Source organism: Salvelinus fontinalis, chromosome 30 (genome assembly GCF_029448725.1).
Source record: "Salvelinus fontinalis isolate EN_2023a chromosome 30, ASM2944872v1, whole genome shotgun sequence".
Classification (NCBI taxonomy): Eukaryota; Metazoa; Chordata; class Actinopteri; order Salmoniformes; family Salmonidae; genus Salvelinus; species Salvelinus fontinalis.
In genome coordinates, this window is record NC_074694.1 from 33,983,261 (window position 1) to 33,997,922 (window position 14,662).

General features: G+C 42.1%; 1 protein-coding gene across 1 annotated transcript; it reads left to right on the top strand.

Moving 5' to 3' along the window:
• Positions 1-2,070: 2,070 nt before the first annotated feature.
• On the top strand, positions 2,071-14,662 carry LOC129829066 (guanine nucleotide-binding protein subunit alpha-13-like). Its single transcript, XM_055890538.1, has 6 exons — positions 2,071-2,605; positions 3,215-3,441; positions 11,680-11,730; positions 11,837-12,037; positions 12,166-12,300; positions 12,518-14,662. The coding sequence occupies exons 1-6, from the start codon at positions 2,323-2,325 to the stop codon at positions 12,752-12,754; spliced, it is 1,134 nt and encodes a 377-aa protein (XP_055746513.1). The 5' UTR covers positions 2,071-2,322; the 3' UTR covers positions 12,755-14,662.

Genomic DNA, 14,662 nt, shown 5'->3' on the forward strand with positions numbered 1-14,662 from the left:
AATAGTCCCGTGGTGTTTATACTTGCGTACTATTGTTTGTACAGATTAACGTGGTACCTTCAGGCGTTTGGAAATTTCTCCCAAGGATGAACTAAGAGTTTTAATGACTCCAACCTAAGTGTATGTAAACTTCCGACTTCAACTGTATCTATATTTCTTAATTCCATTCTTTTACTTTTAGATTTATGTGTATTGTTGTGTATTGTTAGATATTACTCCACTGCTAGGAACACAAGCATTTCGCTAAACCCGCCATAACATCTACTAAATATGTGTATGCGTCTAATACAATTTGATTTGATTTGCTGGTTGCAAGGACACACCCAAGAAACACCCACATCCCCAAGTCAACTCATGTTTGGTTGATGTCACAGCCCGCCAGCATTTCTTGAGGAGCAAACCAAAAAATGAGGCCAAATCAGCGGGTGCAGTTCCCCTTTAAGTTACACAGAGAACCCAGTTTTAGTACCCTGTTGGTAAAAGAAGCTGGCACAACAAGCATGGTCCCAGCTGGGAATGCAACAAGAGTTTGTCCTGTCCAGTACGGTTAGTACAAATGGGTTGGATTATCTGCTGGCTGCTGGAGGTGCTAATACTAATCACACAATAATAGATCAGATAATACTGATCACACAAGTTTGTGAAATGCTGTTCACGAAAGTAATGTATTTACACTTTGCACATTGAGAATAGGTGGTCTCATTTTACTGCATAGGCTAGCTGTCTCACACTCTTATTAACACCTGTGAAACAACTAAACATGACTAGCTGGTTAATTGTAAATATAGACAGGCTTTCCTGGGAATGATGTTTTATTTATCCAGAGGAACAAATCCATAACAGCTGAGTTTTAAAAATGGCTACTGTAGGAGAAAATGGCACGCTATGATTTTTTTTTTATCATGATGCATTATTATCATATAGGTGCATAGGGTTGGCAAAACCGGATAATAATACAACACATCACACTCCACTGCCCAGCGTGTGATGAACGAATAGTCGATACAGTTGGGCAAAAAAGTATTTAGTCAGCCACCAATTGTGCAAGTTCTCCCACTTAAAAAGATGAGAGAGGCCTGTAATTGTCATCATAGGTACACTTTAACTATGACAGACAAAATGAGGAAAAGAAACCCAGAAAATCACTTTGTAGGATTTTTTATGAATTTATTTGCAAATTATGGTGGAAAAAAAGTATTAGTTGAAGTCATAGTTGAAGTGTACCTATGATGAAAATTACAGGCCTCTCTCATCTTTTTAAGTGGGAGAACTTGCACAATTGGTGGCTGACTAAATACTTTTTTGCCCCACTGTATTTATTTTGATAACTAAATATAGCAACACACTGTAGCCTAGATGTCTGCATCTGCCCTGTAGCATAACGATCTCTGATAGAGCTAACCTACCTACCTTTTTGAGACATGCCATCCTAGGTCGGAACCTCTGTCCATGATCCCGTACGTTTCTGATGGTCATGTTGTCTGCCTTCCTCCCCTATTATTCACTATGATAACGGCTACACTCTTAATGAATGTAGCCTAATATTTCTCCAGCCAAAGGGAAGACGCTAGATGCGAAGGAATAAACGAGCAGGTTATCAATACAATGACCAGCATGCATCGATAGGGATGGAGAGGGAGATCGTATTAGCCAGTCAGGACACGGTTCTATATTCCCACCAGTGAACCACCTGTCTGTCTGCCATAGCCTGCTATATGAAGTAAGGTAACCGATTTGCTCTGCATTTATGCAACTGTGTGGTGTGACCACCAGGTGGGGACATTGGATCATACATCTAAGAGCCTAAATGATTCATGATCAAATCATGATTGTAATTTGGCAGTGTTGAATTGTTCTGTTAAATGTTAAATTAGAGCTTTGATGTGATGTGAATAATAAGGTATTTCAATGTTGTGATTTTAGGAACAGCTATTTTGTTTAATTTGGTCAACTTTGGTCAAAAATGTGGTCGAAATGAGGACGTAAAAAAGTTTTATCAATCAAAACTTTTGCAATAATTTCAAGTAGGTCCCTCCCCGTTTCATTCCGTTTGTTTCCGTTACTAAACGTTTTGCAACAGAATCTGCGTAATGAATACACCCCTGATATTTTTCCACGTATTGGTCTTTTGTTCAATCAGGTCAGCTCTTTCTACAATAATTGGGTAAAGGATCAGAATTGGGCTGCCTGTCTAAACGCAGCCAGTGTGTACTTACATAGAAATCATTATATTTCTATGGCGTAGAGTAGATAGTAGCGTTTCCGCGCTCCTCACATGAACGCGCAAACTCTCTCCCGTGTATCGATGAAGCTGGTTGAAACATGGCGGACTTCCTGCCGACCCGATCCGTGCTAAACCAATACTTCCCTGCTTGCCTGCTTACCAACACCGAGGTTGAACAGCTGAGGAAATCTAAGGCGATTGACAAAAGTATTTCCCGGGACAAAACCTACGTGAAACGACTAGTGAAGATACTTCTACTGGGCGCGGGCGAGAGCGGCAAATCCACTTTCCTCAAACAGATGAGGATTATCCACGGGCAGGACTTCGACCAGCAAGCTCGAGAAGAGTTCCGGGCAATAATTTACAGCAATGTTATCAAAGGTAACTAGGGAGAAAGTCGACTGGACTATATCTGAAAAAACTACATTAACATTCTTAACGTTCGTCTTTCGGGCCCGACTGTAACCTGAGTGGTGAAATCTTTTTGGCAAAGTTACCATTATGATTATAAGTGGAGCTGCTATCCGAAGTTAGCAGCAGATTAGCTAGCTACTGTAGGGGTTTAGCTTCAGAAATACAAATTCCCCGTTAAGTGGAGGAACGCCCGACTATCGACTAGTGTGGGAGTATGGCCGTTTCTAATGTAAAATTGCAATGTTATGTTATAACTAACTAACTAAATCAGATATACACAAATAATGACGCAAAAAAAGGCATTAGGACGCCTCTTTAGAAAATTTGACTTCCTGCTGCCAGCTCTAAAATTCAACTCATCTAAAGTTATTCTTGAGGGGTTTTTTCAGTTTCGTTTGAACAGTGGCGTAACATGCCTCCATAGTGACCAAACTATCTAACTGTGGTTTATATCCTCGAACATTCAGACTTCTTTGAAATCAGCCTTGTTGCCTTCTGATACTTGTCAGATAGGGTTGTGGGCCACAGAGACCCCCGTGTGTGTGTTTAACTCTAAACCCTATCTCTCCCCTTCAGGTGTGCGTGTGTTGGTGGACGCACGGGAGAAGCTTCAGATCCCCTGGGGTTCCCCTGACAACCAGGTGCACGGAGACAATGTGATGTCATTTGACACACGATCTTCGATGATGGTGCACGGCCAGGTGGAGACGAGCGTGTTCCTCAAGTACCTGCCCTCTATCCAGGCCCTGTGGGCTGACGTTGCCATACAACACGCCTACGACAGACGCAGGGAGTTCCAGCTGGTCAGTACACACACGCATGCACAGATACACACACAGACTCATCAGGCCTCTGCAGACTGGCTGAAGTGAAAGTGAAACTGAGCAGAGACTTGCTGCTGCTTCCTCCCTTGTCTCTCAATGTCTCTCTCTGCATATGTGTTAGTTTGGTGTTTGTGTCGGATGCTCAAGCTGCACGTGCATCAGTCTGTTAGCTGTGCAGACCTCAGCTTTCCTCTCTTGACACCTGGTGTTTCCTAACACACACACTAGGGCTGGGAATTGCTAGGGACCTCACGATACAATATTATCAAGATACTTAGGTACTGCAGCGATATGTATTGAGGTTTTATCATGATTCTATTGTATTGTGAATCGATACTACCGATTTAAAAAAAAAAAAAAAACGTTTTATTGTGTTCGATGTAATACTTACTCTGTCTGCTGCAGAGGAACGAGGAAGAGCCATGAGAAAATTAGTTGGATTCATGGAAATAAATGCTGATAACGTTCAGTTAAAGTTTGCGTACACAGATTTGCAGACGTTATCGCAGGTGCGGTGAAATGCTTGTGTTTCTAGCTCCAACCGTGCAGTAATACCTAGCAATGCACACATAATCCAAAAAGTAAAAAGAAAGAAATTAAGAAATGTCGGAATGAATCGAATTAGCAACCCAAATAGCACAGATTGGCTCCCCATAAGATGGGGGAACAAGCTATAGATGGAGAAATACATGAGTATTGGTGAGATCTAGTATGATTTGTGCTGGAATGCTGATCTGCTTACAGGCAGAACACACACTTACTCAAAGCCCTGTACCGGCTGCATTCAACACTAACACTGACATAAAAGTGACAAAGCAGCAATACAGCAGTGACAGACAGATTTACAGGATGCCAAGGAGCTATATAAGTCAGTGTCAGGCCTGAGATTTATTGATTTTAGGGGCAAGGCCATCCCCACATACTGAGCACTTGTTGGCAGCTTTTCATTCACTCTGCCGTCCAACTCATCCCAAACCATCTCAATTAGGTTAAGGTCAGGTGATTGTGGAGGCCAGGTCATCTGATGCAGCACTCCATCACTCTCCTTCTTGGTCAAATAGCCCTTACACAGCCTGGAGGTGTGTTTTTTGGTCACTGTTCTGTTGAAAAACAAATCATAGTCCCACAAAGCACAAACCAGATGGGATGGCGTATCGCTGCAGAATTCTGTGGTAGCCATGGTGGTTAAGTGTGCCTTGAATTCTAAATAAATCACTGACAGTGTTACCAGCAAAGCACCATCACACCACCTTCCCACATGCTTCACGGTGGGAACCACACATGCGGAGATCATCCGTTCACCTACTCTGCGTCTCACAAAGACACTGCGGTTGGAACCAAAAATCTCATATTTGGACTCGTTAATGTCCATTGCTCGTGTTTCTTGGCCCAAGCAAGTCTCCTCTTATTATTGATATCCTTTAGTAGTGGTTTCTTTGCAGCAATTGGACCATGAAGGCCTGATTCACGCAGTCTCCTCTGAACAGTTGTTGATGTGTCTGTTTCTTGAACGCTGAAGCTTTTATTTGGGCAGCTTCTGAGGTGGAGTTAACTCTAAATAACTAATCCTCTGCAGCAGAGGTAACTTTTTTTTTTTTTTACATTTATTTAACTAGGCAAGTCAGTTAAGAACAAATTCTTATTTACAATGACGACCTACCGGGGAACAGTGGGTTAACTGCCTTGTTCAGGGGCAGAACGACTGATGTTTACCTTGTCAGCTCAGGGATTCGATCTAGCAACCTTTCGGTTACTGGCCCAATGCCAGGTAGCCTAACCACTAGGCTACCTGCCGCCCTAACTCTGGGTCTTCCTTTCCTGTGGCGGTCCTCATGAGAGTCAGTTTCATCATAGCGCTTGATGGTTTTTGCGACTGCACTTGAAGAAACTTTCAAAGTTCTTGAAATCTTCCGCATTGACTGGCCTTCATGTCTTAAAGTAATGATGGACTGTCGTTTCTCTTTGCTTATTTGAGCTGTTCTTGCTTTAATATGGACTGGGTCTTTTACCAAATAGGGCTATTATCTGTATACCACCCATACCTTATCACAGCACAACGGATTGGCTCAAATGCATTAAGAAGGAAAGAAATTCCACACTTAACAAGGCAGACCTGTTAATTGAAATGCATTCCAGGTGACTACCTCATGAAGCTGGTTGAGAGAATGCCAAGAGTGTGCCAAGCTGTCATCAATGCAAATGGTGGCTACTTTGAAGAATCTCAAATATAAAATATATTTTGGTTACTACATGATTCCATATGTGTTAATTCATATTTTTGATGTCTTCACTATTATTCTACAATGTAGAATAATAGTAAAAATAAAGAAACGCCCTTGAATGAGTAGGTGTGTCAACTTTTGACTGGTTATTTATATATATATTTTTTATATATATATTGTTTTCACCTAACTCTACCAAATCAAATTTTATTGGTCACATTCACGTTTAGCAGATGATATTGCGGGTGTAGCGAAATGCTTGTAAAGTTGCTTAGGAGCTAGAAGCAGAGCTGCCCTATCTGTCGGCGCCATCTTGCTAAGGGCCACCCCTCCCCTAATTGGAGTAAACAACACTTAGGCTTCTACTTCCATCTTATTCATACTATATCAATTTTACAATAGTTATTTTTGATTTGTTTTTAGTCCCATCCAGCTACTTTCAACCCCTCCCATCTATTTCTGAACATCATCCAGTTTACATTTGTTTGCCATATATATATTTCAACTGTGCTGTGATGTTTCACAAAAGTTCTGAACCTTTCTATTCTCATAGTTTCTAAAGATTGTAAATAAAAGAATCATTTTTGCTAAGAGTTATTATATTATTGATCAATTTGACAAACGTTTTAAATCGCCCAGCAGTGCTATTTGCAGAGTTGGCTCCAGTTAAATGTTGCAATTCTTCAGCCATTCCTGAACCTGTGACCAAAAACAAGCTACATTGGTTGCAAGAATTCTGTATAATAATTTGAAAGTTAAAAACAAAATTTTCGAATTTGTGTATTAATTCATTAACCATGTGCCATGGAATCGGTACATTGAAAATCTCTTCCCAACTATTTTGCTATATGGCACAGCTGTCAATACTTTTTTATTTAACATTTTTATTTAAATAGGCAAGTCGGTTAAGAACAAATTCTTATTAACAATGACGGCCTACCAAAAGGACAAAACACACATCACGACAAGAGATACACTTTATGACAATGAGGCATGTCTTACTGTGTTCCGACCATAGGAGTGTAAGGGGAATCTTTAATAAAAACATCCTCATTTGTCATTGAAACCAGTATTTCTGGTTTCAATGACAGACACAATGACAGCCACAGACACAATCCTAGTCATATTAAAAACCCATGCTAGTTGTTGCATTTTTAGATCTTTATATATTTCTAAAGGATTTTTTCATGTCTCATATGAAACCGCTCGCAATTGCAGTGCAGTTTGGAGATTGGAGTGTAGTGTTTTCCCGCTAATTGCATTTTGGAACATTCACGCTTATAGCCTACTGCCGTTTTGCGCATTCCCGCGCTCATAATGTGAAGAAATAGCCTAATATTTTAACAACATTTTAAGCTAAATGTTCTGATGGATTAAAATTTTTTATGGGGCATTACAATCACACAAGGGGGCATCGACAGCCGGGAAGTCAGTCTGAGATGTAACAATTTGTGTTTATAACTCTGTGTGGGTGTGTGTCAGGGTTTACGTCAGCCGGTAATAGCCGGCTTTTGGCCATTTTTTTTTTTTTTTTAATGCATGAAATGCATTTGACTGGTCTTGCTTATCGGTCTGTAGGTTCATTTTTGTAGTGCACTTCATATAGAGGCTATGAGCGGAAATCTGTCACGACAGCGGGAGAGCTCCTGCTGCTACAGCTGCTCAAACAGCTCATTCGTTGGCTGCTGGAGTGAAACGTGATTTTATAAGCCCAATCATTGTGTAACAATTCTAAATGCAATTGTGTGTTAAGTTTTGATAGCCACGATTTTAAAAGCGCTAAAAACATTTATATATTTTTTCCACTGGTAATTAAAGCGTGCTTCCCATTCAAGTCGATGTATGCAGGCTTCAGTGCATCACACCACTTTGCAATGAGCTGGAGGCAGTATGCATTTTGGAAACATACAGTATACTTAATTGTTTGAAGCCTGAATGTTTTACGTCATATTATGAGGCATGTCTTGCTTCAAAGTAAAACCCGACTATAGAAACGTGGAGGCAATTATTTTATAAAGACTTCCATATGCCATTGAAACCAGTAGCCTATTTTTCTCATTTGTTTTCAAAAACTTTCTTTCATTGTCCAGTAGCCAAAGCCACAATCCTAGTCATATTAGCAACCATGCTTATTTCTGCATCTTTAGATCTCACCTCTTTCTTAATTTCTAACTGATTTTCATCACTGTCACATGAAACAGCTGACATGTATAATGCGCTTTTGACAAGTGTTTTCCTGCTAATTGCATTATGGAACCAACATTCGCACGTTTTGTATTGCCTAGGGTGCGTTGCCTAGGGTGCGTTGCCTAGGGTGCGTTGCCTAGGGTGCGTTGCCTAGGGTGCGTTGCCTTATGCACATTGCTGCGCTTTATAATGTGAAGCGATAATAGTTTATCAACATTTTAAGCAAAACTTTCTGGTCTGTTACCTCAGATTCATTGCATTAAAAAAAAGATCCATAGTTCATACAACCTATCGTCCCACAACTGTCCCAGAGTCTATTTGGAATTGGCTGTTTCTTTCTCGCACAGTACGACAAGCTGACCAATAGAATAGGTCAACAATAGATTGACATAGTGGCTAGTGATTTTGCTGTTTGTTACTTGTCTTCTTGGCACAGGAAAAGTAAATGTGGCAGTTATTCTAACATCTTTAAAGTGCGCATCGGCATTCGGTAAGGACACACGCCATTGCATCCTCGACTTGCATGTTCTGTTAAGATGAATAGGCCTAGCCATAATCTAAATGTGATTTCTGTCATTCTGAGAACTGTGGGTGGATGCCCTAATCAGGTTGTGCGGTAAATTTCTCAAATGTCCTTTAAATTAAAATGCTGCTGATCAAATGTTCGGTGCCACATTTTCCTAACGGGAATCCTGGTGTGTGTGTGTGTGTGTGTGTGTGTGTGTGTGTGTGTGTGTGTGTGTGTGTGTGTGTGTGTGTGTGTGTGTGTGTGTGTCTTTACAGTAAGAAGGGGGGCAGAATCTGTTACAGAAAAAAAACAAGTCGTATGCCTAGCTTTCACTTTTGGGTTATAGGCCATCTGAGGCCATCTGTCAAATGATATCCTGGTTCCAGTAGCACAGGGCCTGTGTGTATGTTGATCCATGTGTGTGTATAGTGTAGGCCGTCATTGTAAATAAGAATTTGTTCTCAACTGACTTGCCTAGTTAAATAAAAACTAATTTAAAGGAATTCTGCCTGTATGGACAGACACTTGAGCTCTGGTTTGATCAACTCTACATACTCTGTAATCTTATCCTACTGCACACAGACAGACACAGACAGGTTTTTCAGGCCAGGTGAGTTGTAAAGATAAAAGGCGTTTAGTGTTATTATCGAATGTGTACAGTAAAACACACACACACACACGGTTGTGATCTAATCATCACGAAGACACAAGAATAGATAGTTTTTTAATTTACACTTCTGTAGCTTTCAGGGGTAGAGTGAGTACATGCTCTAACACACACACACTCAGACTGGAATGTGAGCCAGACTTGGCTGTGCAGGCTCATGTTTGGGCACGCCACACTTACTGAGAAACAACACCAGACCAGGAGGACAGGGTGGAAAACACACCCACACTCTATTACACAGCGCACACACATACAGGCACACGAATGCTCACTTCACATGGATGCACTACAGGGGTTGGCAACTTGCGGCCATTCCACTACAAGGGGTTGGCATCATGTGGCCAACCTGTTTTTGGGGGGGGGTCCAAAAACACTAAAATTACCAGGATTCAGTTACAAATTTGTTTAATTGAGGAAATCTATTCCCAAGTTTTCCCACAAGTAAAAATAGACCTATGTGAGCATATTTGATTCTGAGTTTGTACATACAGGGCATTCGGAGAGTATTCAGACCCCTTGACTTTTTCCACATTTTGTAGCCTTATTCTAAAATAAATTCAATATTTATTTTTTCTCATCAATCTACACACACTACCCCATAATGACAAAACGAAAACAGGTTTTTAGAAGTTTGTGCAAATGTATAAAAACATAAAACCCGATACCTTATTTACATAAGTATTCAGATCCTTTGCTATGAGACTCAAAATTAAGCTAAGTTGTGTCCTGTATACAGCATTCTTGATGTTTCTATAACTTGATTGAAGTCCACCTGGGGAAATTCAATTGATTGGACATGATTTAGAAAGGCACAGAACTGTCTATATAGGGTCCCACAGTTGACAGTGCATGTCAGAGCAAAAACCAAGCCATGAGGTTGAAGGAATTGTCCGTAGAGCTCCAAGACAGGATTGTGTCGAGGCAAAGATCTGGGGAAGGGCACCCACAAATGTCTGCAGCATAGAAGGTCCTCAAGAAAACAGTGGCCAACATCATTCTTAAATGAAAGACGTTTGGAACCACGCAGACTCTTCCTAGAGCTGGCCGTCTGGCCAAACTGCGCAATCGGGGGTGAAGGGCCTTGGTCAGGGAGGTGACCAAGAACCCGATGGTCACTCTGACAAAGCTCTAGAGTTCCTCTGTGGAGATGGTAGAACCTTCCAGAAGGACAATCATTTCTGCAGCACTCCACCAATCAGGCCTTTATGGTAGAGTGGCCAGACGGAAGCCACTCTTCAGTAAAAGGCACATGACAGCCCGCTTGGAGTTTGCCAAAAGGCACCTAAAGACTCTCAGACCACGAGAAACAAGATTCTCTGGTCTGATGAAACCAAGATTGATCTCTTTGGCCTGAATGCCAAGTGTCACATCTGGAGGAAACCTTGCACCATCCCTACGGTGAAGCATGGTGCTGGCAGCATCATGCTGTGGGGATGTTTTCAGCGGAAGGGACTGGGAGACTAGTCAGGATCAGGGGAAAGATGAACGGATCAAAATAGAGAGAGATCCCTGATGACAACCTGCTCCAGAGCATTCAGGACCTCAGACTGGGGGCGAAGGTTCACCTTCCAACAGGACAATGACCCTAAGCACACAGCCAAGACAATGCAGGAGTGGCTTTGGGACAAGTCCCTGAATGTCCTTGAGTGGCCCAGCCAGAGCCTGGACTTGAACCTGATCAAACAATTCTGGAGAGATCTGAACATTCATGTGCAGTGACGCTCCCCATCCAACCTGACAGAGCTTGAGAGGATCTGCAGAGAAGAATGGGAGAAACTCCCCAAATACAGGTGTTCCACGCTTGTAGCGTCATACCCAAGAAGACTCGAGGCTGTAATCGCTGCCAAAGGTGCTTCAACAAAGTACTGTGTAAAGGATCTGATACTTATGTAAATGTGAGATTTCAGCTTTAATGTTTATACATTTGCAAAAATTTCTTGACCTGTTTTTGCTTTGTCGTTATGGGGTATAGGTTGTAGATTGATGAGGGGGGGGGGGCTATTTAATCCATTTTAGGTTAAGGCTGTAACGTAACAAAAAGTGAAAGTGTCTGAATACTTTCCCAATGCACTGTATAAAGTTTGTATGTGAAAAGTACTTCTAAGACCATACATTCAGTTGTTCCGAACACACTTGAGCTGGAGAGGGAGGCTCACTCTGCTGCAATTTAAGGTGTTTACATGCCCTAATAATTTGAAAGATTGCTCAGAAAACCATGTTTTAATTGGCGTAGGTTTACTTCGACTTTTGACCTTTTGCCAATTCAAGATAAGCAGAGTAAGGTGTTTTAAATGACTATTGCATAATCTGCCTGCTCCCATAATCAGCTTAATATCGAATTATTAGTATGCATGTAAACGTGCTCAATGAAATCAAAGTATGACATTGTTATTTTCAAACATAATCAATATTTAGGCTTAGTTGTGGTCAATGTGGTTTTTCCAATGATAATTGAGTTCTGGCCCCCGACCATTCGCTCCGACACAAATCGGCCCATGGCTGAATCTAGTTGCCCTACCACTGTAGTACACTCACTCATTCACATGCAGCAGTTTTAGGCTGATGTGTGTACATAATCTGAGTATTAGTAGGATTGGCAATGAAGCTAAAAACACATTTCTCTCCTCTCTCAGGGTGAGTCGGTTAAGTATTTCTTGGACAATGTGGAGAAGCTGGGGGAGCCGGTAAGTTTCTCTCCCTCGCCCTCTTTCCCTCCATAAATCACTCTGCCTCCTTAACACACCCCCATCCACTTCTCCTGTCTTCTACTCATCCCTCTCTCTCCTCCAGAGCTACATCCCTTCCCAGCATGACGTCCTGCTAGCCCGTAAGCCCACTAAGGGCATTCATGAGTATGACTTTGAGATCAAGAGTATTCCCTTCAAGATGGTGGATGTGGGAGGACAGCGCTCGGAAAGACGGCGGTGGTTTGAGTGTTTTGACTCTGTCACCTCCATACTGTTCCTAGTGTCTTCTTCAGAGTATGACCAGGTACACACACATTGGACACTCACGCAAACTGAACACGCTCACCACACACGCCCTCTGTTTCTCTCTCTCTCTCTCACACACACAGACACAATGCCTCATTTATTTTTTTTGTCCCCTGTGTGTTCTAGGTCTTGATGGAGGACAGGCAGACCAACCGGCTGAGAGAGTCGTTGAACATCTTTGAAACGATTGTCAACAACCGAGTCTTCATCTCAGTCTCCATCATCCTCTTCCTCAACAAGACTGACCTGCTGGAGGAGAAGGTCCGTACAGTCACATTCCCCGTAATCACAAACTCGTTCACCTAAGACAGTGTGCTTAGAGATGCCTTGCATCGCATGAGTCCTCACTGAAGAAAATGGGCTCTTAGCTTTTCAGATAGAAATATATTGATGTCAAGTGTTGTAATTTGAGGCCAAACCAACCTTCTGATTGTACTGACGTTCCATGTTATGTTCATCTGATCCTTGTTCCCGGCAGGTCTTGAATGTTTCGCTAAGTAAATACTTCCCAGAGTACATGGGGCCGGACCACAGCCTGCCGGACGTCCAGAAGTTCCTAGTGGACTGTTTCCGGGAGAAGAGAAGAGACTTGACACAGAAGCCTCTCTACCACCACTTCACCACAGCCATCAACACAGAGAACATCCGCCTGGTGTTCCGAGATGTCAAGGATACTATCCTCCATGACAACCTCAAACAGCTGATGCTCCAGTGAACTATGACCTCCAGAGAGGACCTGAGCAAAACCAGCCTCCGAGAGGACCCCAGAGAGGACTTATTCTCCTGCCTGAAAGAGGACCTGATTGAGGACATCTCACCTTTTTAAAGAGGACCTGCAATAAACCAGCCTTTAAGAGGACCTGGTTGAGGACACCCATGCCTTGGGGAGGACCTTGACGTTCCACTTCTGTTTAGATGTTTTTATTTTGTTTTTACTGCCCTGTGGTGAGTGGATGGTCTAAAGACTGCTCTGAAGTCAGTTTGGCTAGGGACATGATTGAATGCTGGATAATAAGCTCTGTCCCTGGGCCAGTTTGATGTCTACCCTGAAGCATACCGTGCTGTCATAGCCCTTCTCCTGGTCCACTGGTCTGTGTGACTAACTGATGGAGAAACCATAACCCCTTTCATACAACATCTTAATAACCATTAATCACTGTGTGTGTGTGTGTGTGTGTGTGTGTGTGTGTGTGTGTGTGTGTGTGTGTGTGTGTGTTAATCTGTACTGAGCTATCTGTGTATACCTGTCTAGCCTTAGGTATTTGCGTAAACTATCATTTAATCAATCATGTTCTTGATCACCTACATTCCAATGTGTGTGTATACAGTTAAATGTCTGCCTTCCTATTCCCTGGTAGTTATCTTGTAACTGCTGTAAGAACACACACACGTGCAGCAGGCAGGCGTGCCGGTTAGCTAATATTGTTATCTCAGGGTTGTATGGAGACCATTGTATAAATGTCATTATTGTGTCTGTAGTCTTGTCTAGACCCCTCAAATTCAAATCTGGACCTTCGTTGCTTTTTTTCAATTTTCCCCCTCTAGTCAGGGACTGGTTTAGACCTGGGACATCAGGTGGGTGCAATTAATGATCAGGTAGAACAGAACCAGCAGTACTCCATACCTCGTAGGGTAATATTTGAATACCCCTTGTCTATATTGGATACTCCAGGTTAAAGCTTTAGATTCTTAGTTAAATGTCTTCTGTGAGAACCTGTTCTTGGACGTATTCACTAGGCACGAATTGGAAGAAACGGGCTGCAACGGGGAGGTACTATCTGAACTTGCCCAATAAGGAACGCCTGTGCTTTTTTTCATTGCACAATGTTTTGAAGCGTTTTGCTACAGTGTGCTCTAATGAATACAACCCAGAAGAGCAGAGGGGTGTGTCTCAGACCCTGGGCTGCATTCATTTGGGGAGCAAATGTTATATCTATATATAACCTTCAGGTAGATCCATACATGCATGTTAATTCCTATATGAACGTTCTATAACGCCTCCCTCCCCTACCATTGGTTCCCTCGTAAAGGGACGTGCATTGCATTAGACAGCCTCTCTGGCCATCTGTTTGATGTTTATAGTTGTACAGACTGACTCCAATTTATATTCTAGTTGAAATGTTTTTGTTTCTTTCCTGTCTATACTGTAACCTGTGTTGTTGACGACCATCGTGTGTGTGTATACTGTCCTAATGTGTATAGGTATGCTGACACTGTAAAATCTGCCACCTTTATAGTGCTGAATGACAACTTGAGGCTGACTCCAGATCAGCGTTTGAACGTTTCTCTCCTGCTAAATCACACTCTGCCTTCACCGTAAGTGTATAAGGATCAACTGTCATAATTTCCCTCTAGCTACGGAGATGACGCGTCTGTCTGTCCACTGTACCTCTCTGGCTCTGGCCTTGTACATACTGACACCTGATGCCTTAGTTGTAATATAAAACACTTGGTTTACTTTCATGTGTAAATGGTTGTTTAAAAAAATGGGCAGATGATGATTGCTGTTTCACACTTTGCCTTGTCGTTGAACAGACTATGGACATGTTTCCTTTTTCTAACAATCAGCGTTCTTCCTTGTTTAATGCCACTCTAACCGTTAAAATAAAACATATTTCTTTAA